This window comes from Python bivittatus, unplaced genomic scaffold, assembly GCF_059951505.1.
Source record: "Python bivittatus isolate LINGU-HERP-01145 unplaced genomic scaffold, Pbiv_v1 ctg000070_np1212, whole genome shotgun sequence".
NCBI lineage: Eukaryota > Metazoa > Chordata > Lepidosauria > Squamata > Pythonidae > Python > Python bivittatus.
This window is the reverse complement of record NW_028277034.1, coordinates 20,206,348-20,218,934: the sequence shown is the minus strand read 5'-3', so window position 1 is coordinate 20,218,934 and position 12,587 is coordinate 20,206,348. Positions and strand designations below refer to the sequence as shown.

Sequence of the window (12,587 nt, the reverse complement as noted above, 5' to 3'; positions counted from 1 at the left end):
TCCGCTACAAATACATTCTATTTTCATATGGACCTGCTGCACATAAATATTACTAAGTAGTTGATTGATTGATTATCTTCCATCAAGTCATTTTCAATTCCTAGTGACCACATAGATGGGTTTTTCTCCATGACAGTCTGTCCCCAACCTTGTCTTTCAGGTCTTCCAACTCTGTACTCATTGCCACTGTAATTGAGTCCACCCACCTTACTGCTGGTCATTCTCTTCTACTCTTTCATTCCACCTTTCTCAGCTTTAGAGCCTTCTCTAGGAAGCTAGGTCTTCACATAATGTGTCTGAAGTAGGATAATTTGAGCCTGGTGTGGTTTGATTTGTTCAATGATTCATTTGTTTGTTTTCTTGGCTGTCCACAGTATTCTCAGGAGTCTTCCAAACACCAGCGTTCAAAAGCATCAATACTTAATTTTGTTCCATAGTTTTGAATAATTAAGTTTGATAGATTTGTGGATTTTTTTGCATTTAATTGTTAAATAAAGCAACCAATTCTTCTCGGTTACTGCTAGATGTGATTTTTTTTCCCAAATCAAGATCTAAAAACTCATGGGTCTATTGAAATAAGAGCCTGTTTTTCTTACCTTATGCTTCCCTCAGAGATTTTCTTCCTTCAAAGAACCAAAAAGACATGTATGTCCTGTTTTGCCTGCAAGTCTACAGGAAATGCTATTTGTGTGTTAAGCTTTGGTGATGCAGGAAAGGAAGTCTATCCAAATTCACACCTTTCCCAAATGTCTTGCTTTGACTTGTGATAAGGGCTCATTAGCAGCCTATGTGTGTATAACACACTAATACTGGAGCCTTGACCGATCTGTTGAAGGAATTTTATCAGTTTCTTTCCTCACAATCATAAAGGAGCTTTTGAACCGTATTGTGTTGGTCATCTCATTGAAACTCGCAACTAGGTTACTGTTAACTGGGTAAGGCTAAATGTAATATAGATTTATTTAGGGTTTTTTCCCTCCCTTTCTGGTACTTAACTTTTCCCGGTCCTGAATATTAAGCCTTATTTTATGTTAAGGGGGTCTCCCATCTTTGTGCTAAACCAGCTGGTTCATACTGCAGACTTAGAAAATGAGGCACTGGAATTCATAGGGTTATTTCCTTATCCAGATCTGTACTGAATTTCATTTCGTTATTATGTTATATTAATTATACCATGGGTAAATTGGTGGTAACTACTAACATAAATTAATGAAGGATGCCTCAGAATAGTCTACCTGACAGCCTAGTATACTCTTCCATGTCTAGGTTGATTCTTCTAGAAAATTATCCAATTTTGACTCATGATTTAAATGCTAAATTTGAGAATCTTGATTATTCATATTGGGCTATGTGTGTACCAAATTTCAGTTTCCCTGGTGGTTCGAGTTCCTTACACAAGTTTTTGAGAGTACTGTGGGAGAAATTATATAAATAACCAGTTTTTAGATGTTGACAGGCATTACAGGCAGGAATAAACTTAGACAAGCTCACAAGAAATCCAATTCAGCTAGGTAATAATTGGAAGCATAGCTGAAGAATTTCAGCACCTACTAAGAATAAGGCCTTTATGTAGTTCTTTATTCAAAACTTCTTGCATATTTTTCTCCTTTCTACCCTATTTGACAAACTACTTGGCCCTCTCTTTTGGGCAAGCTAGCATGTTTCTATCTGTTTCTGCAGCTGTCAGATTTGTTATCAAGCTGTTTTTCGCTGTCAGAAATGTAGATCATATGCACATACTACAATAATTGTTATATTCCTCAAAGGGAAGGAGTTGGTTAATGTGATCCAGTAAATAAATATGAATATTAATGCTTTATCTTTGAAAGTATCTATAAAATGTGACAATGCTGCCATGTAGTGTGTGTAAAAATGAATTGAGCTTCACCCTAAAATATTCCACCTGCTAGCTCACTTCCAGTTCCAGGGTGCATATATTTATATAATTGCAGTGCCTAACCAGCTCTCTTAGTCAGGAGGCATTGCCAGTCCTGTGATTGGAATACCGCTATGAGCTGCTATTGTTTCCTGTCCCTTGTTTGTTCCAGAAATGCCACTTGGATGACTCTTTTCAAAGGAATGCTGAATGACCACTGATAAAACTGAGTTGGGCCCTGAAAGTCTTTTTAATCAAGCAATTTAATTAGAAACCTCAAACTAACCATGTTTTGTGGTATATAATTTGAGTATAATGTGTGTGTATTTTTTTTAATATGTTGAATCCATCTTTAGTGATTGCTTGGAAAAGGACTCTACGGAAGTAATAGGACCTCCCTGATTCAGTTGAAAAGCAGGAGCAAAATCAGTAAAAACTTAGTTCTAATTCTTGGTCTAATTTGGAATGGAACCTAATACTTTCTGCAAGCAAAGTATTCATCTTGGTATCACTTTGTTACCTGTAACAGTTTCTGAACTATGACTAGAAAATTGGGCCTTTAAGGGGCAGAAGGTGTTTCAGAAAGCCCAGCAGATTTGCAAATGAAGTCATGTTAGCTTTAGCTGTAACTCCACATAACATTGTACATATTGCTGATTCCATGAACTTAAATATACCACAAGTGGCTGGATAGAATATTTTACCATATATTGGGGAAGCACCTAACTGTTACATGTATTAACATTCTAAGATGGTTAGGATTTGGAGAAGGGTGTTGATGCATTTGATATACCATTGTTCTGAGTAATTAGAAAACAGAATCCACTTCTCACGTTGAATAAATGAGTTGACTATGTAATTTCTTGTAGAATTAAATGATAAAGGTTGATGGATACAGTAAGAATCTTGCCTATGAACAAGTTGAAAATAAAAGCCTTTAGTGGAAGAAAACATTTTGCCATTGGGAAGCAAGATCATAAAACATGAAGTTATACTATGGAAATTCAGATTTGAATTTTGGAGAAAAAGGGATTGCACATAAAAAAGAAAAACCAACGTAAGAAAAAAAGAATTAAGCAAAAATCTTTCCACTGAATGGTACCTTGTAATAATCAAAGAAGATTTTCTTTTGTAATAGTATTCAAGCTTATGGTTTTCTCATACATAGGTACGAATGCATACATGCGCACGCACATATACACACAGCCTTTTGTTTGAATTACGAGGTAGTATAATCTAAGGGAACAATGTAAGAGGGACCTGTGAGTACGTCCATTAAGCTGAAATAGCTAAATAGAATAGGAAACTTTCATTGGCAGATTGGATGCCATGAAAATGATTTCAGGTATAATTTGAAGCAAAAGGAAAAAACATTGGAACAAGTTGAATTGATTCAATTTTGTGCTGTGCTATTATTTTATGTCCTGTTTGTCTAGATTGTTAATAGTAACGTTCATCTTTCATCACCGATTAGCTAATATTGTGGAGGCACCAGTTTTTTAACTGCCTGGAATGTAACTTTATCAAATTCCTGTGAGCTTTTTACATGTGCTTCTTTTTTCCATGATGTTTTGTAGGTATGTAGAAGTATTGCCAGAACTATTATGGGATGTGTCTTAATTGCATAATGCATTATAACTGCATGCATATGTCTAATTCATAAAACTGGATTTTAAAATCCTGTTCAGTCAGTAAAACATAGTGGTGTCTAGGTTTGCTGTCTGATTATTGTAATTGCAAATTACTTTAAGTATGGCCATCCCACGTATTTCACACACAAATCTGCTTTCCCAGTCTGTAGTTATAAGCATCCAACAGACAAGGAATAGCAAAAATTGTAGAAGTAGTAGTTATGGATTATAAACACTTTCTTATTTATTTGATTTATGACCACCTCACTCCAGAAGCTCTTTTCCACATTTAGTCTTCTTGTGATATGTTGCAACATTTCTGTAATACTTCTGACTTACACAGTTGAAGGTACGCTGACTAAAATCTTGTAATCTAAGCTATTGCAAAGATTTAGGATGTGTAACTATATTGTAACATTTTAATTTGAGGTTGGCTAGAGAGGATAGAACAGTTTACAGCTTGTCCATCAGAATAGTCGTGGAATGTCCTGAAAAAGCATATTTGTTTCAAACTCAGCTCAAAGGCAATAACTGTTTTTAAGATTTCAAACAAAGACTAAAAATAGTCAATAAGTCCAGGGCTGTGTTGAGAGTGGGTTTTAAAAAGGTTCAACTAAACAGTTGAAAGAATATTTTCTAAGAGGCTTGATCTTGGATTTGAAAACAGATTTGAAATAATAAAAATGTTACTCATCATTTTTTGATCTGTGGGGAAGTTGGCAATGTCTGGATTGAGCTAGCTTGGCTGACGTGAAGATTTCCCTTGTGTTATGCTAGCAGGGTGGAGGCTTGCAGTCAGGCATTTTCAGGTACCTGCATTTCTCTGGGAAATTCTTCTCAGTATGATTTATTAGAGGTTGCACATACTCTTCCTTAGCTCAGTCAACTACAAAAATATAACAATAACAATTACGCCTCTTGTTCTTCATGGTTACATAAGCTTCCTTTTTTTTTCCAATAAAAGAAGTGGAGTTTTTTGACCCAAGATGTTAGATAATGATAATGTGAAAAATTCCAAGTGCACATGAATGGAGGATTGGCATGTACAGTGGGGCAAAAAAGTATTTAGTCAGCCACCAATTGTGCAAGTTCTCCCACTTAAAAAGATGAGAGAGGCCTGTAATTTTCATCATAGGTATACCTCAACTATGAGAGACAAAATGGGGGGGAAAATCCAGAAAATCACATTGTCTGATTTTTAAAGAATTTATTTGCAAATCATGGTGGAAAATAAGTATTTGGTCACCTACAAACAAGCAAGATGTCTGGCTCTCACAGACCTGTAACTACTTCTTTAAGAGGCTCCTCTGTCCTCCACTCGTTACCTGTAGTAATGGCACCTGTTTGACCTTGTTATCAGTATAAAAGACACCCGTCCACAACCTCAAACAGTCACACTCCAAACTCTACTATGGCCAAGACCAAAGAGCTGTTGAAGAACACCAGAAACAAAATTGTAGACCTGCACCAGGCTGGGAAGACTGAATCTGCAATAGGCAAGCAGCTTGGTATGAAGAAATCAACTGTGGGAGCAATAATTAGAAAATGGAAGACATACAAGACCACTGATAATCTCCCTCGATCTGGGGCTCCACGCAAGATCTCACCCCGTGGGGTCAAAATGATCACAAGAACGGTGAGCAAAAATCCCAGAACCACATGGGGGACCTAGTGAATGACCTGCAGAGAGCTGGGACCAAAGTAACCAAGGCTACCATCAGTAACACACTATGCCTCCAGGGACTCAAATTCTGCAGTGCCAGATGTGTCCCCCTGCTTAAGCCAGTACATGTCTGGGCCCGTCTGAAGTTTGTTAGAGAGCATTTGGATGATCCAGAAGAGGATTGGGAGAATGTCAGATGAAACCAAAGTAGAATGTTTTGGTCTAAACTCAACTTGTTGTGTTTGGAGGAGAGAGAATGCTGAGTTGCATCCAAAGAACACCATACCTACTGTGAAGCATGGGGGTGGAAACATCATGCTTTGGGGCTGTTTTTCTGCAAAGGGACCAGGATGACTGATCCATGTAAAGGAAAGAATGAATGGGGCCATGTATCGTGAGATTTTGAGTGAACACCTCCTTCCATCAGCAAGGGCACTGAAGATGAAATGAGGCTGGGTCTTTCAGCATGACAATGATCCCAAACGCACCACCCGAGCAACGAAGGAGTGGCTTCATAAGAAGCATTTCAAGGTCCTGGAGTGGCCTAGCCAGTCTCCAGATCTCAACCCCATGGAAAACCTTTGGAGGGAGTTGAAAGTCCGTGTTGCCCAGCGACAGCCCCAAAACATCACTGCTCTAGAGGAGATCTGCATGGAGGAATGGGCCAAAATACCAGCAACAGTGTGTGAAAACCTTGTGAAGACTTACAGAAAACGTTTGACCTCTGTCATTGCCAACAAAGGATATATAACAAAGTATTGAGATGAACTTTTGATATTGACCAAATACTTATTTTCCACCATGATTTGCAAATAAATTCTTTAAAAATCAGACAATGTGATTTTCTGGATTTTTTCCCCATTTTGTCTCTCATAGTTGAGGTATACCTATGATGAAAATTACAGGCCTCTCTCATCTTTTTAAGTGGGAGAACTTGCACAATTGGTGGCTGACTAAATACTTTTTTGCCCCACTGTATTACCTCTGTATCAGTATCTATCTCTAAAGAGGACAGATCTAATACCACACATGTAAGAGGGCCGTATCATTTATTATTCTTTGTTATTTTTTTCTTAAAAGACAGTTACAAAATGAGATCGTCAGATAGTATGGCATAAAATTAAAATATAGTTAGTGTTAAATTTTTTATATAATGTGTGGTTGGAAGTTATAGTATGGCATTGGTTAAAGCTGAATGTAGGTTCATAATTTGATGACTTGATTATGGATAAGAAGGCTGACCTGGCATGTATTACTGAAACCTGGCTGGGGCCAGGGGTAGGGGTCCTCTTTCTGAGATGTGCCCAGCTGAGTTTTGGGTGTGGCATCAGCCAAGACTCCAGGGTAAGGGGATAGGGTGGCAGTGGTCATCCAAGATACTTGGGAGGCATCCAGGGGCACTGCCCCACAGATGCAAATACAGAGTTCCCCAGGCTTATGGTCTTGGGGGAATTCAATTTGCCTTTTCTGCAGGTGGGGTCTGAGGTGGCTTGAGAGTTCATAGCCACCATGACAGCCATGGGCCTGTCCCAGGTCATCCAGGGCCTGATATATAGTAGTCATACGCCTGACCTGGTTTTTTGTCAGAGCAGTGGCAAGGTGTTCTGAATTTGGGGGAGATTTTGGTTTCTCCCCGGTCATAGTCAGATCACTCCCTAGTGAGCTTCCAGTTCCTGGTGTCATCTCCCACCACGAGGAGGCTGGACCTATTAGATCAGTCCACCCCAGGTGACTAATGGACCCGGCTGGGATCTAGAGGGAGCTTGGGGTTGTTCTGGAAGTTCTGCTGCACAGTACAATTGAAGCTCTGGTGGCCACCTGGAATGAGAAGACAGCTGAGGCTTTGGATCAAATTGTGCCTGAGTGGCGTCTCCACACCCATGGATCCCAGAACACTTCTCTATTGCCTCAAAAGGGAATTAGCAAGATGATTAAGGAATATGCACCCAACCGATATAAAGATAATTAGAGTAGTAAACATATTCATTTTGCAAAGATTTTTGTAACCTGTCTTCCTTTTTCCCTTTCAGTAAATCTGGTTAATAAGACACCAGAGAATCTAGCTTTTTTGTTGTTAGGAGCTACAACATCTGTTAGGTAAAAAGCTAAGCCTTTCAAAAAGAAAAAGCTCACATTATGGCTTAACACAATATAGGAACTCAGCCAGTAACTAGCCAAGAGTTAACTAGTAAGCTTCATGACCAAGTGGGGATTTGAGTCCAGGTTTCTTTAGTATTACTCAGATATTCAAATTACAATATCATACTGGCTCTCAGCTATTATAGACACTCAGGATCTCCTTTCTTCCCACTATACATATTTTTCTCTTTATTATCTTCTTTATTTTCTGTTAGCTGAATTAAAACTTGTTCAGATTTTAATAATGACCAGTGTTGAAGTAATTGGTACAAGTTCATTATTTACAAATAATCCTTACATATCTCTATCCAACTGATAAGCTTAAGCCAATATGTTCTTTAATTGATTGCTGGTTGCTCACAATTAAATTCAACAATAAAATACAATAATATCCTTATCAGAAAACAAAATAGACAAACAGATGCAACTGATAAAAACAGACACCTGATCAGTGTATCTGTTGGATAAAATAATCATCTACCTAAACAGTCTTTATGACATGTTGATGAGCAACCCTATCTCTTGGAGCAAAGAGCAAACAAAACAATGGGCTTATTTATGCGTGGTGGTAAAATGTAACACGGATTATTACAAATGAGCAAGATTGCACCTATGGTTTCTTCTGCAAGCCAGTGTCCCTATCTGTGAACAGCCATGTCTGATATTTGTTTAGAGTAACATGTAAAGGTCTCAGACAGGCTCTGGAGAGGGGAATGTCAAAAAAGTCTTGACGACAGCAATGCACTCAAAGCCCTGTCCCTTTTTAATGTGTGTTGCGTTGCACATTAAAAGGGGGCAGGCTTTAATTGTGCAATCACAGCTACCATCTTGAGTTTTTTAGAATGAAACTATAGTTGCTTTAGGGCTTCTCTGTCCTGTTCTTGTCAGAACAAGCTAGAATTCTTGTTTCGCGTAGCCCTCCAAATAAAGCTATGATCTATGTCATTCATAGTTCATTTGGTGCATCCACTCACAGGAAGAGCCTGTGGGCAGGTTCTGCTCCTCTGTCACTAAGCCAAATTATGTTTAGCAGGTCATGTGAGTACAGTCAGTCAGGTGCAACTACACAGGTAGGGTTCTATTTATCATACAGAGCCTCTTCATTTAATTTGGTTGATGATATTAATGGTAGTTGAAGTTTGCTTCTGTTGGTGATTTTTGTTTAAATCTAATCTTTTCACTTTAGAGAATGTTTGTCAAAAAGTATTCATTATCCCTTGAGTGTCAACTTTCAATATTCCATTACATATATTTTCATCTTCAACTTGATCTTTCTTGACAGGTGAAAGTACTGCACAATCAACTTGTTCTGTTCCACAATGCCGTTGCAGCCTATTTTGCAGGGAATCAAAAACAGCTTGAACAGACCCTTAAACTATTCCATATCAAATTGAAAACACCTGGAGTAGATGCTCCTTCCTGGCTTGAAGATCAGTAATTGAACCAGGCACAGGGATCCATTGTTCAGCCCAGGATCATCTATATCCGGGGAGAATCAAGAAGCTTTTCTATAAGAAGGACTGTTTGTAGTGATACTTGCACAAGCAGCTTTAATCCCTCCCCCCACCACCACCAATAATGAATACTATAGTAATTTGGCAGGGTGGATGGATGTAACCAAATTAATTTGTCATTTCAGAATCAAAATGTTTTGTATTTAAGGGTGGATGGTTTTCTGTAGTAGGGAAATATAGATTTGCACTGACAAAAATATTTGTGATCTTTGGTAACTAGTAGGTGAGAAATTTTCCAAAGGAGATGCTCATGATTTGTATCAATATCTGATATTTTATATAAATGTATTAAACCTCTACAGATTCTTTTTCATGTAACTGTGTTCAAAAAGTATTTTTTTAAAAAATTAAGGCCTTCAAACAGCTTCATCCACAAAATCAGTGACTCACTGACAATGTGGAATTGCAACAAATATCATTTTTTTTACACTTGGATCTTTCCATTGTATCCCTAAAAAACACTAGATGTGGAGTTTCCATTTTGACCTGAATACATTTTTTATCATTATAAAGGAGCCACCTTAAGGAAGGAGTCTTAGTTGTACTACTTCAATGTTTAACTTTGTATGAAATCATACCTTACTTGTCTTAAATTCAAAAGTGCCTTTTGAAATACTCTTTCTACTCTTCTACACAAAGTATAATATCTTTAAAACCCTTTCTGGATTTATGACTTTTTAGAGAGACTAAGGCCAGTCTAGGTTGTATGCTTCTGTTTGACTCACAGACCATGTCAGACTGTGACAGAGTCTGTTTTTTAATCAGTAGCTGTTAAAAGTACAAGTTTGTTACCTTATCATAGCAGTTCATAATTAACTGTTTTGGAGCATCATTGTTTGCACACTTTCTACTGCTTTTTCTGTTTATATAAATGAAGTACTTAAAGTAACTTATCTCAGCTTAAATGAATTGTATAATTATGTATTATATGTTGAAACAGATTCAGTTGCTTCTTTAAATGGTTTTGTTTCAGTCTTAAAGTAAAATGTTTATCAAGTATACCTTAAATCATTCCTCATTGCATTCTTGTCCATATGTTTTTGTTGCTGGGTACTCTCTTGAAGTAAAGTTGGTTGCTGTTCCTCAGAGTGTATTTCATTATTAGCACTTATTCATACTAACAGAATAAGCCCAATAACATCTACAAGTAATGTCCATCTAGGGGTCTTGCCTAAAATAAATGAAAATGGTGTTGCAGTCTTTTCCATTTATTTCACTGGAGTTTGCATTTAAAATCTGTTTGTTTCTTGTAACTAGCAATTAAATGCTTTTATTTTCATTAACCCTAAGGAATAAGGTGTCTTGTGCTCTTTCTGTGGTTTTAGTAACTATAATAAAAGAAGGAAACCTCCCATCACTTATTCTCCAAGTATAAGGCAGACTTGAACATTTCTCTCAATGCACTGAATTCCACCACTATTTTGGTGCAAGCTTCCTGTTTCTATCAGAAGTACGCTAATCGACCATACACTTTAGCTAAGGGAAACTTTTTGTGCCTATGTCAAAGACTGAGAGTAGATCAGACCCAGCTTGAATAAAATATGTGGTCATTCAAAGATGGTTAAGACCTTTGATTTTTTTTAAAAAGAAACTTGAAAGCTTGTAACTTCATTATAGTGGCTACGTGTCTTAGAAAGCTAGAGTCATGAAGGTTTATAAGGCTACTTTTAATTTTGTTAGAAACATTTGCTTCTATATAGAAAATAAATACTGCAATCTCACTTTTGAAAAACTGATCATTGTGACCTGAAGAGTTGCACAACAAAATGGCCTAACTTAGTAAAGTAAAATCATAAATATCCTCATAATTAATTAACTGTTATAATGATCATCATTGTGGAAGAAGGCAAACCATTTCTATATTTTCATCAAGACAGTTATCGACATTTCTAAGTAGCCATCGGGAGTCAAGCTAGTTCTAAGGAGGCTATATTTATTTTTATGAAATTCTGTGCTTAGTTTTATATCTTCATCTAGATTCAGTTGTACTGAATTTAATGCAATTTTTTAAATCCTGAAAAACTTTAGATTTGTAAAAACATCATCACCCTGAATTGCCAAGGAAACAGTTGGAGGTAGGTTTTCAAGTCATCTCATATGCTCTATACCTTGTTACATTTGCATATTATAATGATATTTCAAATGTAGATATTTTTATAGTCATGAATCTTTGATTTATATTCAAAGCAATTTAGGTCCTGGCTATAGATTACAAATAATAGTGCAGGATTCTTTGTTCATTACAAATTTTCATATATTTTGTGTTGTGCTTATGATTAGCGTTCCATAGCAATGAGCACAGGTACTTTAACTGAGTCTGTTTTACTAAAAATATTCCTTACTCCTTTGACTTTATCTTTGTAAGGTAGCTTGAAATTATTGTGTTTTTAATATTAGGGGGTTTTTTAATAGTAAAACCACTTACAGTGAATACTTTGTAAATGCTTTCGGTTCTAATGTCACAGAAATAAAATGTTTGAGCCAAAACAATTATTTAGCAACTCCAAGCATTAAAGTATATGCTTAATGTGAAATCCTATTGTTTATGTGAAACATAATAGATATGTAGGAATTAAGCATATTTCACATGATCTTTTGGAGTAAGTTGTTAACTTATTGCTGCTATTATGTAAATAAGCAGATGGTGAACTTCCGAAAGTACACCTTCAGAAACAATGAACAACTTAAAGACTGGCTGAACTAAGTTCCGTATTATAGCCAAAATGATGTAAAACCTTCAATTGCCCATACAACATCCATGGCAGTGACATGTTTTGTTACTACTGATGTTAATGAGAGTTTGTTATTAGTCCAAAGAAAATAAGCCTTCGTGTATATTGGGGGGCAGGGGGAAGGGTTAGAACTTGGATGTTGTTTGGATGCTAAGATGTTCCAAATGGACAGAAAGAGAATGATTCTAGCTAAACATGTATCTTCCACATTCTGAAATATAATAAAACCTCAAACAGCTATAAAAGTTAAAAGTTTACTCTGGATTTCTTTCTTGGTTTTTCTGAATATTTATACTGATAGTAAATACTTCTGTTTGCTTCTGACAAAAGATTTGCAGTAGGTAAAAAGAAACTGATTTCTTAATGACCAACTCAGATATTTTTTTATAATGTCTGTTTCATGTGTCTCTAGCTATACAGTATTTGGTTTCATTCAGATTCCTATAGATGGACTACTTGCTGCTCTGTGTTCTATGAATTTTAGAATTTAGTTGTGTTGCATGCACATTCTACAGCAACGGTAAGTATATTTTTAACCTTTTATTTGATATTAGTGATAGATATTTCAACACCTAAGTTTCTGAAATACAGTGAGATTTATTTAATTTTGGGTTTTACTCATATTGTACTCATTCACATATCAATAACAATTTTTCTTTATAAAAGAATTATAAAATGTCACTGAGGACAAATTATTTCATCCTTCATACATTTGGAATAGTAAAAATGTATGGCCTCATTATAATGATGATAGAATTCCAGTGATGCATCTTGCATGTTCTGGATTCTGCAGTCCCACATAGCTTGCCCATGGCCATCATTGTCTTGTTTGGAGATTATTTTACAGCAATAACTTCTGCCTGCCTTTTACCAGAGAAACAAATGTAATTGCTGTTTTAATTAGCTGGGTGGAAGTCACCGTGACATCAAAACCTTAAACCCAGGATAAACAACAGAGTGCCTGGGAGCCTCAGTCTGAGCCAGACTGCCTCCCTTGGGGCTTCTCGCCCCACTTGACTTTTTACAGATTCT

General features: G+C 36.6%; 1 protein-coding gene across 12 annotated transcripts in view; it reads left to right on the top strand.

Annotated features, from left to right (window-relative positions):
- ARFIP1 (ARF interacting protein 1) overlaps positions 1-11,787 on the top strand; it is a 50,092-nt gene extending 38,305 nt beyond the window's left edge. For 7 of the 12 annotated variants that reach the window (XM_025164770.2, XM_088132745.1, XM_007425213.4 and 4 more), the window contains one exon: positions 8,592-11,787. In XM_025164770.2, the coding sequence (XP_025020538.1) occupies positions 8,592-8,747 (156 nt within the window). In that variant the 3' untranslated portion in view covers positions 8,748-11,787. The remainder of the gene's footprint in view (positions 1-8,591) is intronic. The other 5 variants (XM_007425214.4, XM_007425215.4, XM_025164773.2 and 2 more) reach the window with 1 other exon arrangement.
- The last annotated feature ends 800 nt before the right edge of the window (positions 11,788-12,587 follow it).